Raw genomic sequence first — 15472 nt, forward strand, 5'->3', positions numbered from 1 at the left:
TGCTGTCCAGTGGGGGAGGGTGTAGTGGGAGGATGACATGGGTCTGCTGTGGCACCCCAAACTTCCCATTCCTGCCTCTTGCAGGTACCCCTGCATCACACCCACACTGTTCCTGCCCTCCTCACCCACCCACTCTCCCTCCTCAGCGCCCCCAGACCAAAACCAAACCCACTCAGGCAATGGGACCCAGCTTACCCCAGAAGCCCCCATCCCCTGAAGAGACCAAAGCAGCCTCACCAGTGCTCCAGGAAGATATAGACATTGAGGGGGAACAGTCAGGTCAGACTCTGAGGGAGGAGAAGCTGGGGCTTGGACTCCTGAGTCTGAGGGAGGGAGGAGGGGCTGGGGCCTGGACTCCTGTGTCTGAGGGAGGAAGGGCTGAGTCCTGGACTCCTGGGTCTGAGGGAGGAGGGCCTGGGGCCTGGACTCCTGGGTCTGAGGGAGGAAGGGCTGGGTCCTGGACTCCTGGGTCTGAGGGAGGAGGGATTGGGGCCTGGACTCCTGGGTCTGAGGGAGAAGGGCCTGGGGCCTGGACTCCTGTGTCTGAGGGAGGAGGGGGTAGGGGCCCAGATGACTGGATCTGGAGGGCAGTTTAGGCCGGGGGCATGAGATGCCTGGGTCTGTGCCACACTGGGAGAGCTGCCAGTCTTCCTAGGAGATAAGGCAGCCTTGCACTGACTGAGCTTCTACTTGTAGAAGGACAGGACAACGGGGCAGAAGATTCTGGGGACACAGAGGATGAGCTGAGGAGGTAGGGCTGGGGCTGGGGGTTGGGGTGTCCCTGGCCTTGGGTGTAGGGGAGGCTGCCCTGCATGCTCACTCTCTGCTCCTCTTGGCATCCCCAGGGTGGCTGAGCAGAAGGAACACAGACCACCCCCTGGCCAGGAGGAGAACGGGGAAGACCCGTATGCAGGCTCCACGGATGAGAACACGGACGATGAGGAACACCAGGAGCCACCGGATCTGCCAGTCCCTGAGCTCCCAGGTGGGAAATCCCCCCATCCCTCCTGAAGCAGCATTTTCCCTTCTCAGTTCTCAACTGGGACTTGCCCTGGCCAACCCTGGGGTCACTGCTGTCCCTGTGTCTTGCCTCCCCTCTCCTTCCTCAACCCACTCCCTGCCTCAGCACCTCCAGGTTCTCCTAGGCTTGTTCCCTTCCCTTCAGCATCCTCTCTGTGTCTTGCCTTTTTCTCCCCTCCAGATTTCTTGTTCTGACCACTCCCCTTGCAGCCATGTGCCAGGTGTGACCTCCTTTTTTTCACATCAGGGGTGAGGGCCCCACCCTCATGCTAGTGATTCACTTGCCCAGGTGCCGTTCTATTGGTCTGGGGTGAAGCCGGGCACACCAGGTGACAGGGGCACTGCTCTCTGTCAGGCCCTGGGTGGGCGCACACCAGTGTTGGCTTTAACATCAGCCATCACTCTGGACATGGATGCTGTCTGCACACATTGTGTGTGTGCATTTCCAGTGTAAAATAATAAGAATGAAAGAGAATGGGGAAACTCTGCAGGGAGTTGTGGGATGGGGGGCAGGGAGGCAGAGCTTGTTTGAGAATGAAGGGAGCAGAGGAAAGGCAGCCAGGGGCTGTGCAGAGGTGTGGTTCACGGACTTCCAGAAGAGCCGTTTCCACCCAGTTTCTCTTGGGTGATGGGCAGGAAGATGCTTTGATTCTCCAAAGCTCCTAAAGTGGCATCAGCAAATTGATGGCCTAGAGAGTCACCTTAAAATGGAAAGGAGCTACCCCAAAGGTCAGAGCAAGAAAGGCACTGGTTGGAAAGGAGAGCAAAGGTGAAGAAGTGGCAGATACTGATGTTTCCAGCCTGGACTAAGCTCATTAAGTGGCTCCAGGCAGGCCAGGCATGGTGGCTCACCCCGTACTTTGAGAAGCCGAGGTGGGAGGATTGCTTGAGTCCAAGAGTTCAAGACCAGCCTGGACAACATAGTGAGACGAGACCGCCCCTCTCCCTCACCCGTCTTTACAAAAAGTTTTAAAAATTAGCTGAGCATAGTGGTGTGCACCTGTAGTTCTGGCTACTCAGGAGGCTGAGGTGGGAGGATTGCTTGAGCCCAAGAGTAACATGTCAATACCCCATCTGTCTACAAAAAGTTTAAAAATCAGCCGGGCGTGGTGGCACACACCTGCAGTCCCAGCTACTGGGGAGGCTGAGATGGAAGAATCACTTGAGCCCAGGAGGCAGAGGTTGCAGTGAGGCAAGATCACGCCACTGCACTCCAGCCTGGGCGACAGAGTGAGCCCTTGTGTTAAAAAGGAAAGAGAGAGAGAGATAAGTGGCTCCCGCCTGTCTGTCAGAAACAAATTGCAATAATAGTCATTGTATCTTATACTGTTAAAGCAAACGAACCAACCAACCTGCATACCTCCCCAGAAGGCTCTGATGGGCCGCTGGGCAGGGGCCACTGCCCGCCATCAATCCCTGCCCACATGTGGACAGCCCTCTCCTCAGCTGCTGGGTCAGCCTTGTCACTCCTGTCTGGTCCTGGGAACTCCTGGGGCCTCACGCTTACCTTAGCCCCCTTCTCTCCTGCAGATTTCTTCCAGGGGAAGCACTTCTTCCTTTACGGGGAGTTCCCTGGTGATGAGCGGCGGAAACTCATCCGATATGTCACGGCCTTCAATGGGTGAATCTCCAGGGACTGGGGTGGGGAATGGGTGATGGGTCCAGGGGAGGGCTCAGGGACCTGCTGGGAGGGGTGGGGGTGTGGGAAAGAAGACCATCAGAAGGATGGAGAAGGGCCATGCCCAGCAGGTGAGCACAGGCCATGGAATCCGAATGCCAGCTTGCCCACCGCCAGCAGCCCAGGATACATTGCTTGCCTCAGTTTCCTCTTCTCTACAGTGAGGATCCCTACCCCTACCCCTGCTTCTGAAAGGGTTGGCCTGAGGATTAGCCACTGTGGGAGCTCTGGTCATTGTAGCTATGGCAAGATGGATACATGGAAGAATGGAGTCACCACAGGCAGCCTAGAGGGGGAATAGGTGGGGACAGTGTGAGGACAGCTATTGAGAGTGGCTGGGGAGTAGGATGTCAGTGCTGATTCCCTGATGTGCCTTCTACCTCTTTTCTTCTCTCCCACCAGGGAGCTTGAGGACTATATGAGCGACCGGGTTCAGTTTGTGATCACGGCACAGGAATGGGATCCCAGCTTTGAGGAGGTGAGTACCAAAGAGGCAGAGAATGGGAGACCCTGGCACACCTTTGCATCTCCTCCGTCCTCCCCTTGATGACACATTCCTGTATGGACTCCACCCCACCTTGCAGGCCTTGATGGATAACCCCTCCCTGGCATTTGTTCGTCCCCGATGGATCTACAGTTGCAACGAGAAACAGAAGTTACTTCCTCACCAGCTCTATGGAGTGGTGCCACAGGCCTGAAGTATGTGCTACACACACACACACACACACACACACACACACACACACACACACACGATGCATTTAATAAAGATGAGTTGGTTTGGAGCAGCTGCCTATTCTCACCCAGGAGTCTCCCAAAACGCTAAGAGGCTCCCTGGGACCTGGGGAAGAATGCTGGGCACCTCCATCAGAGATCTAGTAGAGAATGAAGTCTTTGTCTCTTCTGCTTGACTCCTTATCCTTGTGCTGGCAAGAGGCAGGGAACTGGGAATCTGACTCTCAGCACTGCCCCTCAACTTGTTCTGGCCCTGTGAGCCACACCTGTGTCTTGGCTGTCCCTTCATGGCTGGAGGCCTCGGTACCCATGAGGCCCGTCTCTCTCCTGAAGCCTCAGCATCCCCAGGCCAGGGATAGTGCCTTTCCTCCAGGGTTTTCGGAAGTAGCTGTATAATGAATGTCACCACCGTGGTTTTACATCACCTAATTTAGGAGGTCGAATGGGAGGAGAGGACATTTTAAGCAACCCACTCAAACCCTGGACCCCCTTCAAGGCTCCACCACGTTTAAGTGGGAATTGAGCTGATTGTGAGGGAATCAGGACAGAGGATGGGCTGGTGCTCTAGGCAGAGGCCACAGCATGGGTCAGGAGGTGGGAAGCAGCCTGAGGCAGGCAGAAGAACATTGCTGCCTTTGGTGAAGAGGCTTTGGGGGCAGATTTAGAAAGCCAGGCACAGTCCTTGCAGCTCTGCTGTCCAGTGTGATCACCACTGGGTACAGGTAGCTATTTAAATTAATTACAATAAAATGAAATGAAATGTAAACTTCACTTCTGTAGTCACAGTGGCCATGCATTTCAGTTGCTCAGTGGCTACTGTATTGGGCAGCACAGAGAACATTTGCATCACTCTAGAAAGGTCTTTCGGACAGGGCTGGCCTGAAGGTCTGTGAACTCCAGGCTGAGAAGCCTGGACTTTAATCTGAGGGTGGAAAGGTTAGGAGGGGGTTTGAACAGGACAGAGGCCAGGGTCAGAGGTAGGTTTGAGATCTGACCTTTGGGTAACCTTTTCTTGGACATTCCAAGCCCTTTCCCAACTTTTGCCTCATCAACCAAGGGTTACCAGTCTCACTCCTGTCTCTTTCTGATGAGGATGGTTTTATATTATTATTAGAGACAGAGTCTTGCTCTGTTGCCCAGGCTGAAGTGCAGTGGTGCAATCACTGCTTACTCAGCCTCGATCTCCTGGGCCCAAGCGATCTTCCTGCTTCCGCCTCCTGAGTAGGTGGGACTACAGGGATGTACCACCACACCTGAGAAATTTTCTCTTTTTTGTAGAGATGGACTCTCACTATGTTGCCCAGGCTGGCCTCAAACTCCTGGCCTCAAGCAATCTTCCCGCCTTGGCCTCCTAAAGTGCTGGGATTACAGGTGTTGAGCCACCGCGCCCAGCTAAGCGTGGCTTTAGACTTCACGTTCACTCATTCATTTGCTCATTCACACTCCTACCGATAACTCACCATGTTAGTTTTGTACTACTGCTGTAACAAATTATCACAAACTCAGTGGCTTAAAACAATAGGAATTTATGATCTTACAGGTTTGGAGGTCTGAAGTGCAAAATGGGTATCCTTGGGCTAAAAATCAAGGTAGGCAGGGCTGCGTTCCTTCTGGAGGTTTGAGGGGAGAATCTGCTTTCTTGTCTTTTCCAGCTTCTAGAAGCCACCCACATTCCATTCCCCTTCTATATTCCAGGCCTGCAATGGCCTATTGAGTCCTTCTCATATCCCATCACCCTGACCTTGACTCTTCTGTTCCGTATTTCCACATGTAAAGATCTTTGTGATTGTAGACCAGGTGCAGTAGCTCACGCCTGTAATCCCAGCACTTTGGGAGGCCGAGGCAGGCGGATCACCCAAGGTTGGGAGTTTGAGACCAGCCTGACCAACATGGAGAAACCCCATCTCTACTAAAAAAACAAAATGAGTCAGGTGTGGTGGCACATGCCTGTAATCCCAGCTTCTTGGGAGGCTGAGGCAGGAGAATCGCTTGAACCTGGGAGGCAGAGGTTGCAGTCTGCCGAGATCATGTTATTGCACTTAAGCCTGGGCAAAAAGAGATCTTTGTGATTACATTAAGCCTGCCTGGATCATTTGGGATAATCTCCCTGTTTTTTGTTTTTGAGACGGAGTCTCTCTCTGTTGCCCAGGCTGGAGTACAGTGGCACATTCTCAGCTCACTGCAGCCTCCGCTTCCTGAGTTCAAGCAGTTCTCTGCTTTAGCTTCCCGAGTAGCTGGGATTCCAGGCACCTGCCACCATGCCCAGCTAATTTTTGTATTTTTAGTAGAGACGAGGTTTCACCATGTTGACCAGGCAGGTCTCGAACTCCTGACTTCAGGTGATCCACCTGCCTCAGCCATCCAAAGTGCTGTATTACAGGCATGAGCCACTGTGCCCAGCCAGGATGTGAACATCTTTGGGAGGCTATTACTCTGTCTACCACAGCCACCATGTGGGAGACACTGGGAAGACAGTATGAAAAAAACAGACAGTAGTCCTCAGTCTCATTGGCCTGACATTGTACAGGGGGACAGAGATGGTGCATGTGCAATGCAGCCTTGGACAGTGGGAAATGCTGTGAGAGCAAGGAAAACATAGCATCGTGAGTGACAGCAATGGTAAGGTCTTGGTAGTTTAGATAGGGTGATTGGGGATGGCCTCTCGAAGGACTTACAGGGACCTGGGAGAAGTAAGGAGTATCTGAGAGAGCCCTTCCAGGCAGCAGAAAAGCAAGTTCAAAGGCCCTGAGGCAGGAGCACGCATTATGTGTTCAAGGAACAGCTGGGTGGGTGTCAGGCTATCAAGAGACCCAGGATCCACCTAGACTCAGGCACTGCCCTGTGGTTTGGTTGCCAATAAATCTCATCTTTCCTGGCCTCATTTCCCCCATCTGTGAAAGTAAGGTTGGATCAGATCAATGGCCTCTCAAATGAGTATGTGTCTTTGAAACTTTGTTGCTGGTGTGGTTGCTTTGGAGAAACTCTCCAGCTCACATATACAGGACAGCTCTCTGTATAAACGTGGATACAAGCAGCACTGCTGGGTTGGGAGGACAGAGTAGACCCCTTACCCCTCCCAGAACCTTCTCTGAAAGGCCTGAGTAGAGTACAGTACAGCAACCTGCTCAGTCCTAGCCCTTATGCTGGACACTTTGTTTTCTCCTACTTTTATTTTTTATTTATTTTTATTTTTTATTTTTATTTATTTTTTTTGATACAGAGTTTCACTTTTTTTGCCCAGGCTGGAGTGCAGTGGTGCAATCTTGGCTCACCACAACCTCCGGCTCCCAGGTTCAAGCAATTCTCCTGCCTCAGCCTCCCAAGTAGCTGGGATTACAGTCATGCGCCACCACCCCGGCTAATTTTGTATTTTTAGTAGAGATAGGGTTTCTCCATGTTGATCAGGCTGGTCTTGAACTCCCGACCTCAGGTGATCCACCTGCCTCGGCCTTCCAAAGTGCTGGGATTACAGGCGTGGCCATCGTGCCTGGCTCTCGTAGTTTTATTTTAAGTTCAGAGGTACATGTGCGGGATGTGCAGTTTTGTTTCATAGGTAAATGTATGCCGTGGTGGTTTGCTGCACAGATCATCCCATCACCTGGGTATTAAGCCCAGCATCCATTAGCTATACTTCCTGATGCTCTTCCTAGCCCCCCACCCCCACCCCCTGACAGGCCCCAGTGTGTGTTGTTCCCCCCATGTGTTTTTTTTTTTTTTGAGATGGAGTCTCACTCTGTCACCTAGGCTGGAGTGCAGTGGCATGATCTTGGCTCACTGCAACCTCTGCCTCTTGGGTTCGAGGGATTCTCGTGCCTCAGCCTCCCGAGTAGCTGGGATTACAGGCGTTTGCCACCATGCCCGGCTAATTTTCATATTTTTAGTAGAGAGGGGGTTTTGCCATGTTGGCCAGGCTGGTTTTGAACTCCTGACCTCAGGTGATTTGCCCGCCTCCACCTCCCAAAGTGCTGGGATTAGAGGCGTGAGGCACCATGCCCAGCTGTGTCCATGTGTTCTCATCATTCCGCTCCCACTTATAAGTGAGAACATGCAGTATTTGGTTTTCTGTTCCTGCGTTAGTTTGCTAAGGATAATGGCTTCCAGCTCCTTCCATGTCCCTGCAAAGGATGTGATCTCATTCCATTTTATGACTGCATAGTATTACCTGGTGTATATGTACCACATGTTCTTTATCTAGTCTATGGACACTTTCTACTTTCTCCTTCCTCCACAACTTTCAGATCTCAGCTCAAACATTACATCCTCAACAAGGCCTTTCCTAACCTCCACTATATAATAGGATATGCCAGGTACACACTCTTAAAATACTACATCTCATCCATCCTAGTCATAACTTTACATTCATTTATGGTCACATTTACCTATCTTTTCTTTTTACTTTTTTTCTTTCTTTTTTTTTTTTTTTGAGATGGAGTCTTGCTTTGTCGCCCAGGCTGGAGTTCAGTGGTGCAATCTCGGCTCACTGCAAGCTCCGCCTCGGGTTCATGCCATTCTCCTGCCGCAGCCTCCCAAGTAGCTGGGACTACAGGCGCCTGCCACCACGCCCGGCTAATTTTTTTTTTTGTATTTTTTTAGTAGAGACAGGGTTTCACTGTGTTAGCCAGGATGGTCTCGATCTCCTGACCTCGTGATCTTCCCGTCTCGGCCTCCCAAAGTGCTGGGGGATTACAGGCGTGAGCGACCACGCCCGGCCTACCCATCTTTTCATCTATGATTTATACTCTTTTGTCTCTTAAGGATATTGTCTCTACTTCTGGAGTTACTAAGATAATTCTTATTTCCATGTAAATGTTTTTGAGTTTTTCTCTTCAAATTTAGATCTTAAACTCCCAGAAACATATTTTTGCATATGGTGTGAGGTAGGGATCTGCAGTAGTTTCCCATTGTTGCTGTAACAAATTGCCATAAACTTAGTGGCGTTAGACTACACAAGTTAATTTTATTATAGTTCTGGAGGTCAGTGGTCCAAAATCAGCCTCACTGGCCTAAAATCAAGTGTCAGCAGGGTTGCAATCCTTCTGGAGGCTCTAAGGAGGAATTTATTTCCTTGCCTTTTGTAGGCAAAATTCCTTGACTTGGGGTCTTCCATCACTCGAATATTTGCTTTTATGATCACCTCTCTCTGTCTCCTGCTTCCCTCTTTCCCATATAAGGACCCTTGTGATTATATTGGGCCTATCTGAATAATCAGGATAACTTACCCATCTCAATCACATCTGCAGTGTCCCTTTTGCTACATGCCAGCTAACATACAGGTTCTGGGGATTCAAATGTGGATATCTTTGGGGGATCATTCTTCTATACAACAGGGGATTCAACTTAATTTTTCCCCATGTCTCTTAGCCTTATTTACTGATTAGTCTGTCCATCCTCCACTCATCCATGTCAGGTCACAACAAACTACAGCCCATAGGCAAAATCCAGCCTACTTAGAATTTTGGTAAATGTTTATTGGAACACAGCCATGTTCATTCATTTATGTATTGTAATGTGTGTGGCTGCTTTCCTGCTACAGTGGCAGAGTGGAATAGTTGTGGAAGACACTGTATGGCCTGCAGAACTTAAAAATGTAACAGATGCAGCTGGGCTCAGTGGCTCACACCTGGAATCCCAGGACATTGGGAGGCCAAGACAGGAGGATCACTTGAGGCTAGGAGATTGAGGCCAGCCTGGGCAACATAGTGAGACCCCCATCTCTACAAAAAAACTAAAAAAAAATTTAGCTGGGGCCTGGGTGCAGTGGCTCACGTCTGTAATCCCAGCACTTTGGGAGGCCAAGGCAGGCGGACCACTTGAGGTCAGGAGTTCAAGACCAGCCTGAACAACATGGCGAAACCCCATCTCTACTAGAAATACAAAAATTAACTGGGCATGGTGGCGCACACCTGAAATCCCAGCTTCTCAGGAGGCTGAGGTAGGAGAATTGCTTGAGCCCGGAAGGCAGAGGTTGCAATGAGTGGCGATCATGCCACTGCACTCCAGTCTGGGCAACAGAGCAAGACTCTGTCTCAAAAATAAAAATAAATAAGCCAGGTGTGGTGGTGTGTGCCTGTAGTCCCAGCTACTTCTGAGGCTGAGGTAGGAGGATCACTTGTGCCCAGGAGTTCAGGGCAATGAGCTGTGATCGTGCCACTGCACTCCAGCCTGGGCAACAGAGCAAGACCCTGTCTCAAAAAAAAAAAAAAAAAAAAAAGATGCTCCTTGACTTCCAATGGTGCTACATCCAGATGAACCCATCATAAAGTTGGAAAGTCCTGATTCAAACCATTGTAAGTCAGGTACCGTCCGTACTCTTTGGCCCTTTATAGAAAAGGTTGCCACTCCCAGATCTACAGGTCCAGTTTGTCATATGTCAGCATAAGCACAGGTCTGTTTCTGAGCTCTCAGTTGTCTTCCACTGACCTGTTTTCAAGCCAACACCACCAATTTCATTACTGCACAGCTTTGTAATAATTTTTGTATCTGGGTTGAGGGGGTGGGGAGCCAAGGCTCTCCTACTTGTTCTTCTAAATGGACTTGGGGCCAGGCATGGTGGCTCACGCATGTAATCCTAGCACTTTGGGAGGCCAAAGTGGGAGGACTGCTTGAGTCCAGAAGTTCAGACTACCCTAGGCAACATAGACCCTATCTCTATATACATACATACATACATAGATGAATGAATGACTTGGCTGCTGCTGTTTTTTTTGGTTTGTTTGTTTGTTTGTTTGTTTGTTTGAGGCAGGGTCTCTGTCGCCCAGGCTGGAGTGCAGTGGTGCAACCTTGGCTCACTGCAACCTCTGCCTCCCGGGTTCAAGCGATTCTTGTACCTCAGCCTCCCCAAGTAGCTGGGATTACAGGTGCACGCCACCACACCCAGCTAGTATTTATATTTTTAGTAGAGACGGAGTTTCATCATGCTGGCCAAGCTGGTTTCGAACTCCTGACTTCAAGTGATCCGCCTGCCTTGGCCTCCCAAAGTGCTGGGATTACAGGTCTGAGCCACTCTGCGTGGCCTGCTGCTACTGCTTTTTAAAATTAGTGTCCACTTTCCTCACTAGACAAGGTCTGTCTTCATTGCTGTGTCCCCAGCACCCCATGCAGGGCCCAGCACACAGGAGGTGCTTAATATTTGTGGAATGAAGAGTAGTCCCATGCCAGCTTGCTCATCTTTATTTTACAATGGGAGAAACAGGCTCTAAGAGGGGAACTGACTTTGCCTGAGGTGTTGCTTTCCCCTTACAAATGCCTTATAACCCACCCATTTTACAGCAAAGGCATCTGAGTCCAGAGGAGTGAGAAAGCTTGTCCAAGGCCTGGCAACTTGTAAGAAGTGGGTCAGGGATGGCTCTGAATCTTGGGATTTTTTTCTTTTTCTTTTTGAGATGGGACTTGCTCTGTCATCCAGACTGGAAGGCAGTGGCACGATCACAGCTCACGGCAGCCTTGACCTGCCAGCTCAAGTGATCCACCCACCTCAGCTTCCCAAGTAGCTGGGACTACAGGTACATGCCACCACACCCAGCTTTTGTTTTTTTTGGTAGAGATGGGGTCTTGCTATTTTGTCCAGACTGCTCTTGGACTTCTGGTTCAAGCTATCCTTCCGCCTTGGCCACTCAAAGTGCTGGGATTATAGGCGTGAGCCACCACACCAAACCTGAAGCTTGGGCTTTTGAATGTCTTTTTTTTTTTTTTTTTTTTTTTTGAGACGGAGTCTCGCTCTGTCGCCCAGGCTGGAGTGCAGTGGCCGGATCTCAGCTTACTGCAAGCTTCGCTTCCCGGGTTCACGCCATTCTCCTGCCTCAGCCTCCCGAGTAGCTGGGACTATAGGCGCCCGCCACCTCGCCTGGCTTGTTTTTTTTTTTTTTGTATTTTTTTAGTAGAGACGGGGTTTCACCGTGTTAGCCAGGATGGTCTCGATCTCCTGACCTCGTGATCCGCCCATCTCGGCCTCCCAAAGTGCTGGGATTACAGGCTTGAGCCACCGCGCCCGGCCTTGAATGTCTTTAAATGGTCAGTGGTATACCCTTTTATCACCGAGTGTATCTTGGAGATCTTTCCACATCCGTACATACAGCACTTTTTTTTTTTTCCTACAGCTACCTATTCCATTCCATGGCTATAATTCAATAGTCGGTCCTCTGTTCTTGGGCACTTGAGTTGCTTCCAGTCTTTGGCCACAACAGTCGCACTGCAGTGAACACCCTTATACACTATGCTTTTTTCACATACATGAGTTTATAGAATAAATTTCCACAAGTGGAAGAGTTGAGACAAGCATGTATTTTCAGTTTCTTAGATACAGTCATATGGCCAAAGTGGAGACAACAATTTAAACTTTTAACAACAAGAGAGCCTGTTTGCCCACAATCCTCATCAACCCACGATAGTAGCAGACTTTTTACCTTTGCCATGTAAGTGTGTGGGGAGAAGCAGAGCCAGGGCTGTCAAAGCACAGCTCCACGTCCATGGTTTGAGATCTCCCCAAAGCAGGGGAGCAAAGAGTTCCTCGGGCTTCTGAGTTCGAGCCCAGTATAAATGGCCAATCCCTTGCCTTGCCTTCTGCCAGCTATCTGGAAGAGGGAGCTCATACGGTCGGTTTTAGAAATCCCACCTCTTACTGGCGAGGGCTGGCGGCAGAGGGGGACAGTGAGCCAAGGGAGGGCTCAGTCTCTCTCCCCTTTGTGCTCCACCTGGTGGTGGCTGCGTTGATGAAGGAGCAGTAAGCGTCTCTGGCCAAAGGCCTGGCCGCAGCTGGAGCATCGATGCCGGGCCGTCGCCTGGCTGCCGGGTGCGGTTGGGGGGTCGTGACATAGGCGATGGGCAGCCAGCTTGGAGGGAAATGAGAAAGCCTTGGGGCAATGCGGGCAAGGATAGGGGCGGGCATCGGTGGCGTGGTGCGTGTGGCGGTGGGCCGCCAGCTTGGAAGGGTAGCAGAAGGACTTGGGGCAGTCGGGGCACGGGTAGGGGCGGGTGGGTGCGTGGGTCCAGAGGTGAGCCGCCAGCTTGGAGCGGTGGCCAAAGGCCTTCGGGCAGTGTGGGCACGGGTGCGGGCGGGCGCCGCTGTGCGTGAGGCGGTGGGCTGCCAGCTTGGAGGGGTAGGAGAAGGCCTTGGGGCAGTCTGGGCATGGGTGGGGTCGGGCGCCGCCGTGTGCTAAGCGGTGCGTGGCCAGCTTGGATGGGTACGAGAAGGCCTTGTCACAGTCGGGACAGCGGTGCGGGCGCTGGGGCGGGGGCCGCCGGCGAGGCCTGGGAGGCGCGCTCGCGGACGCGGTGGGCCCTGGAGCTGACTGGCTGGGCTTCTGCAGTGGGCCCTGGTGGGGAGCTGGGGGACAGGAGGGCTGGTGGGCTCCAGGAAGCAGCCAACGCCCTGGGCCTAGGCCAGACTCCGCCACAACTTTGATATTCGAGGGGCTCCTCCAAGTGTACCTGGGCACCTCAAGTATATTGAGACTCCCCAAATTGCATGTTTCTGCTCCCCCTCCCCCCAGGCGTCATTCTGAGGGACTCCAAAGGGTTACTTTCCTGGATCCCAAAGCTCCTAAGGCTTCCTCAAAGCTACCAACATATCCGTTTCTAGTGTCTTCCCAGTGATCACCCTGACATCCCGCATGTCATCCCTGCCCCGTCCCTTCTGTAATTTCCTGAGCCCTAGCAAATGGTTACTGAGGCTCTCTCTGAGCCAAATGGGAGGATTTCCCAGAACGTGGCCATTTTTGGGGATCCCAGATAGTCATCACCCTGGGGCCCTCAAACTTTCACCCTGAGATTCCCCCAGAATGTGATTATCTTGGCCCCTATTCCTGGAGAATGCTCCCTACTCATAGGCGGGGCCACTCTCACCTTTGGTTACCGGTTCCTTGCCAGTGGGACTAGGATCGGTGGCCCCGGCCGCGGACTCCGCGCCTCGCTCCAGCATCTTGCTGGCACAGGAACCTAGGGGCAGGGCGCGGGGTGGGGGGTGACGGCGGTGATTACCAGCCTGATGGGCATAGGGTTGGAGGGCCTAAAATGAGGGATCAGACTGTTTAGGAGCAAGGTCTGTAAGTACGGGATGCTAAGGCGAGGGCGGGCTTAGCGGGGGGGCGGAGCCTAAGAGCACAGTGAGCGGGGCTACGCAAATTCAAGCCAGAGGCAGTCCCTTCGCTGTCTAAACCCAGGGTTGGAGTGTTTGAGCAGAGTGGGCGGGGTCTCCACAACTCAGCGACGGTTCTGAGCGCGGAGCGGGCGGAGCCTATGCGCAGAGTGGGCGGGACCTTCCCCACCAGACCCTGCAGACCTGGAATGGGCGGAGCTGTACAAATAGGACCAAAGTCTTGTTCTGAAACTAGACCCAGGAGGCGGGGCCCTTCGAGAGGAGTGGGCAGGTCTTTCATCACCGTCCCAGGGGAGGGGCCTATGAGCACAGTGGGCGGGGCTTCACGTCGAAGACCTAGCTTTACCCGGCTTTTGACTTAGTTCATTGACGCCGCGTCAACTGCGTCCTTCTTGCCGTTAAATTTCATCCCTGGCTTGGATGGGGCCGTGGAGGATAGAGGGGGGACCTGGAGGAAGATACGTAAGGAACCTGGCATGTGTCGCGGTCCAGAGACCCCTAATTGACTTCTCCCTCAGAGTCCCAAGCGTAAAGGAGTCAATGCACCCTTCCGAATCAGACATTCAAGCATCGATGCACCCTCCCGAGGCTCAGGCACCAATGCACAGCCCCTCCAGAATCTAGGCGTTCGGACCACAACCGTTCTCCCTCGGGGTGATTCTGGCATTCAGCCTGCAAGCCAGTATCCGCGCCCGAACCCCTGCCCCCTCACCTGCAGGACGGCCCCTCCCCGGGGGCGGGGCTTCGGGCTCCTCCCGCCGCGGCCACGGCCGCAGCCGCTGCCGCTGCTGCTGCACTGCCCTCGGACCAGCGAAGCTGCACCGCCCGGCGCGCGTCAGGCGTCGGGGGAGGGCAGGGAAGGGAGCGCGCGCGAGCTGCTCGGCCCAACCTCATTTCCATCCCCTCCTCCCACGCTGGACCAAAGTGGGCGTCAGAAAGCATGCGCAGTGCCGGCTGGCAGAGGCTGCGGAGGCGGAAGACGGAATGGAAGGAGGGGCTGGGTGCGCCTGCCAGGCAGGCAAGTTCGTGAGCAGGCGCGAAGCTACCGGATTGACGGAAAGTGCACCGCCGGTGGCGGGGCCTACGGTGGCTGACTGGAGTCAAGCACGTGCAAGACTAACATGGACAAACTGCGCTTGGAAATCGATACATGCACCCCTCTTTTTAATGTCCCTCTTCTTTTCGAGAATTCCGCTGGGTTCCATCTCCAGAGGCAGTTTCAAGAGCTCGCTGCTAATTCCACCCTTCAAGGCGTTTGCAAAAAGTCTGACCATTTCTTCGAGAGAGGGCGGAGGCGGGACTCCGGGCTCAGAGACAGCCAGTGCCCAATAAAAGGCACGTTATTTGCATAGCGCCTCGGCACACCTCGCTATTGGGTGATTCAAGATTCTCAGCCACGTCCCCATCTACCTTCCCCCTCAGAAGCCTGGGTGGTCCCGAGGTGCCCTGGCCCATGCTCGTGGTGCTAGGCCTGGGGTGGCATGCAACTTGGCATTCTTCCCGAGCAGTGGCGGTGCACCTTCCTGCCTGGTGCAGGAAGGACCAGGAAATGCCCATAAAAGTCCTGCACGGGTGGGTCTCCAGTCCGATAACCCGCAAAGTCTGCGATCCCGGGGGGTTTGGCGGGGTTATTTGGACTGGAGCCAATTTGCCTGGGTAACTGGTTTGGAATCCGGCTGTGCCAGTTTCTAGCTGTGTGACCCTTTCTAGCTCTCTTTCTAGGCCTGTTTCCTCATCTATAAAATGGAGCGTTGTTAGGATTAAATACGATAATCAATGTAAAGTGTTTAGAATAGAGAGTGCCTAGGCCAGGCTCCCTATCTCGTGCCTGTAATCCCAGCACTCGGGGAGGCAGAGGTAGGCGAATCACTTGAGCCCAGGAGTTCCAAACTAGACTGGGACCAGGCGCGGTGGCTCACTCCTGTAATCCCAACACTTTGGGAGGT

The 15472-nt window shown here is 52.7% G+C and overlaps 2 protein-coding genes across 5 annotated transcripts in view; one reads left to right on the top strand and one right to left on the bottom strand.

The window, feature by feature from the left end:
• The window catches only part of XRCC1 (X-ray repair cross complementing 1), a 34945-nt gene extending 30741 nt beyond the window's left edge, over nucleotides 1–4204 (top strand). For both annotated transcript variants that reach the window (XM_073016349.1, XM_073016348.1), the window contains 6 exons: nucleotides 147–279; nucleotides 697–751; nucleotides 846–985; nucleotides 2551–2641; nucleotides 3101–3176; nucleotides 3283–4204. In XM_073016349.1, coding sequence (XP_072872450.1) covers nucleotides 147–279; nucleotides 697–751; nucleotides 846–985; nucleotides 2551–2641; nucleotides 3101–3176; nucleotides 3283–3396 — 609 coding nt within the window. In that variant the 3' untranslated portion in view covers nucleotides 3397–4204. The remainder of the gene's footprint in view (nucleotides 1–146; nucleotides 280–696; nucleotides 752–845; nucleotides 986–2550; nucleotides 2642–3100; nucleotides 3177–3282) is intronic.
• A 6383-nt stretch (nucleotides 4205–10587) lies between these two features.
• ZNF575 (zinc finger protein 575) lies at nucleotides 10588–14584 on the bottom strand. Of its 3 annotated transcripts, none has more exons than XM_037991742.2 (4): nucleotides 14239–14584; nucleotides 13873–13974; nucleotides 13274–13366; nucleotides 10588–12755 (listed from the first exon to the last, which is right to left on the bottom strand). In XM_037991742.2, exons 3-4 carry the CDS (start codon nucleotides 13347–13349, stop codon nucleotides 12097–12099), a joined length of 735 nt encoding a protein of 244 aa, XP_037847670.1. In that variant the 5' UTR covers nucleotides 13350–13366; nucleotides 13873–13974; nucleotides 14239–14584; the 3' UTR covers nucleotides 10588–12096. The 3 variants fall into 3 exon arrangements, with proteins under 3 accessions (XP_037847670.1, XP_037847669.1, XP_037847668.1); XM_037991741.2 differs by having other exon boundaries at nucleotides 13274–13436; XM_037991740.2 differs by having other exon boundaries at nucleotides 13274–13974.
• Nucleotides 14585–15472: the final 888 nt, after the last annotated feature.

The sequence above is a fragment of the Chlorocebus sabaeus genome, chromosome 6 (genome assembly GCF_047675955.1).
Source record: "Chlorocebus sabaeus isolate Y175 chromosome 6, mChlSab1.0.hap1, whole genome shotgun sequence".
NCBI classification, from domain to species: Eukaryota; Metazoa; Chordata; class Mammalia; order Primates; family Cercopithecidae; genus Chlorocebus; species Chlorocebus sabaeus.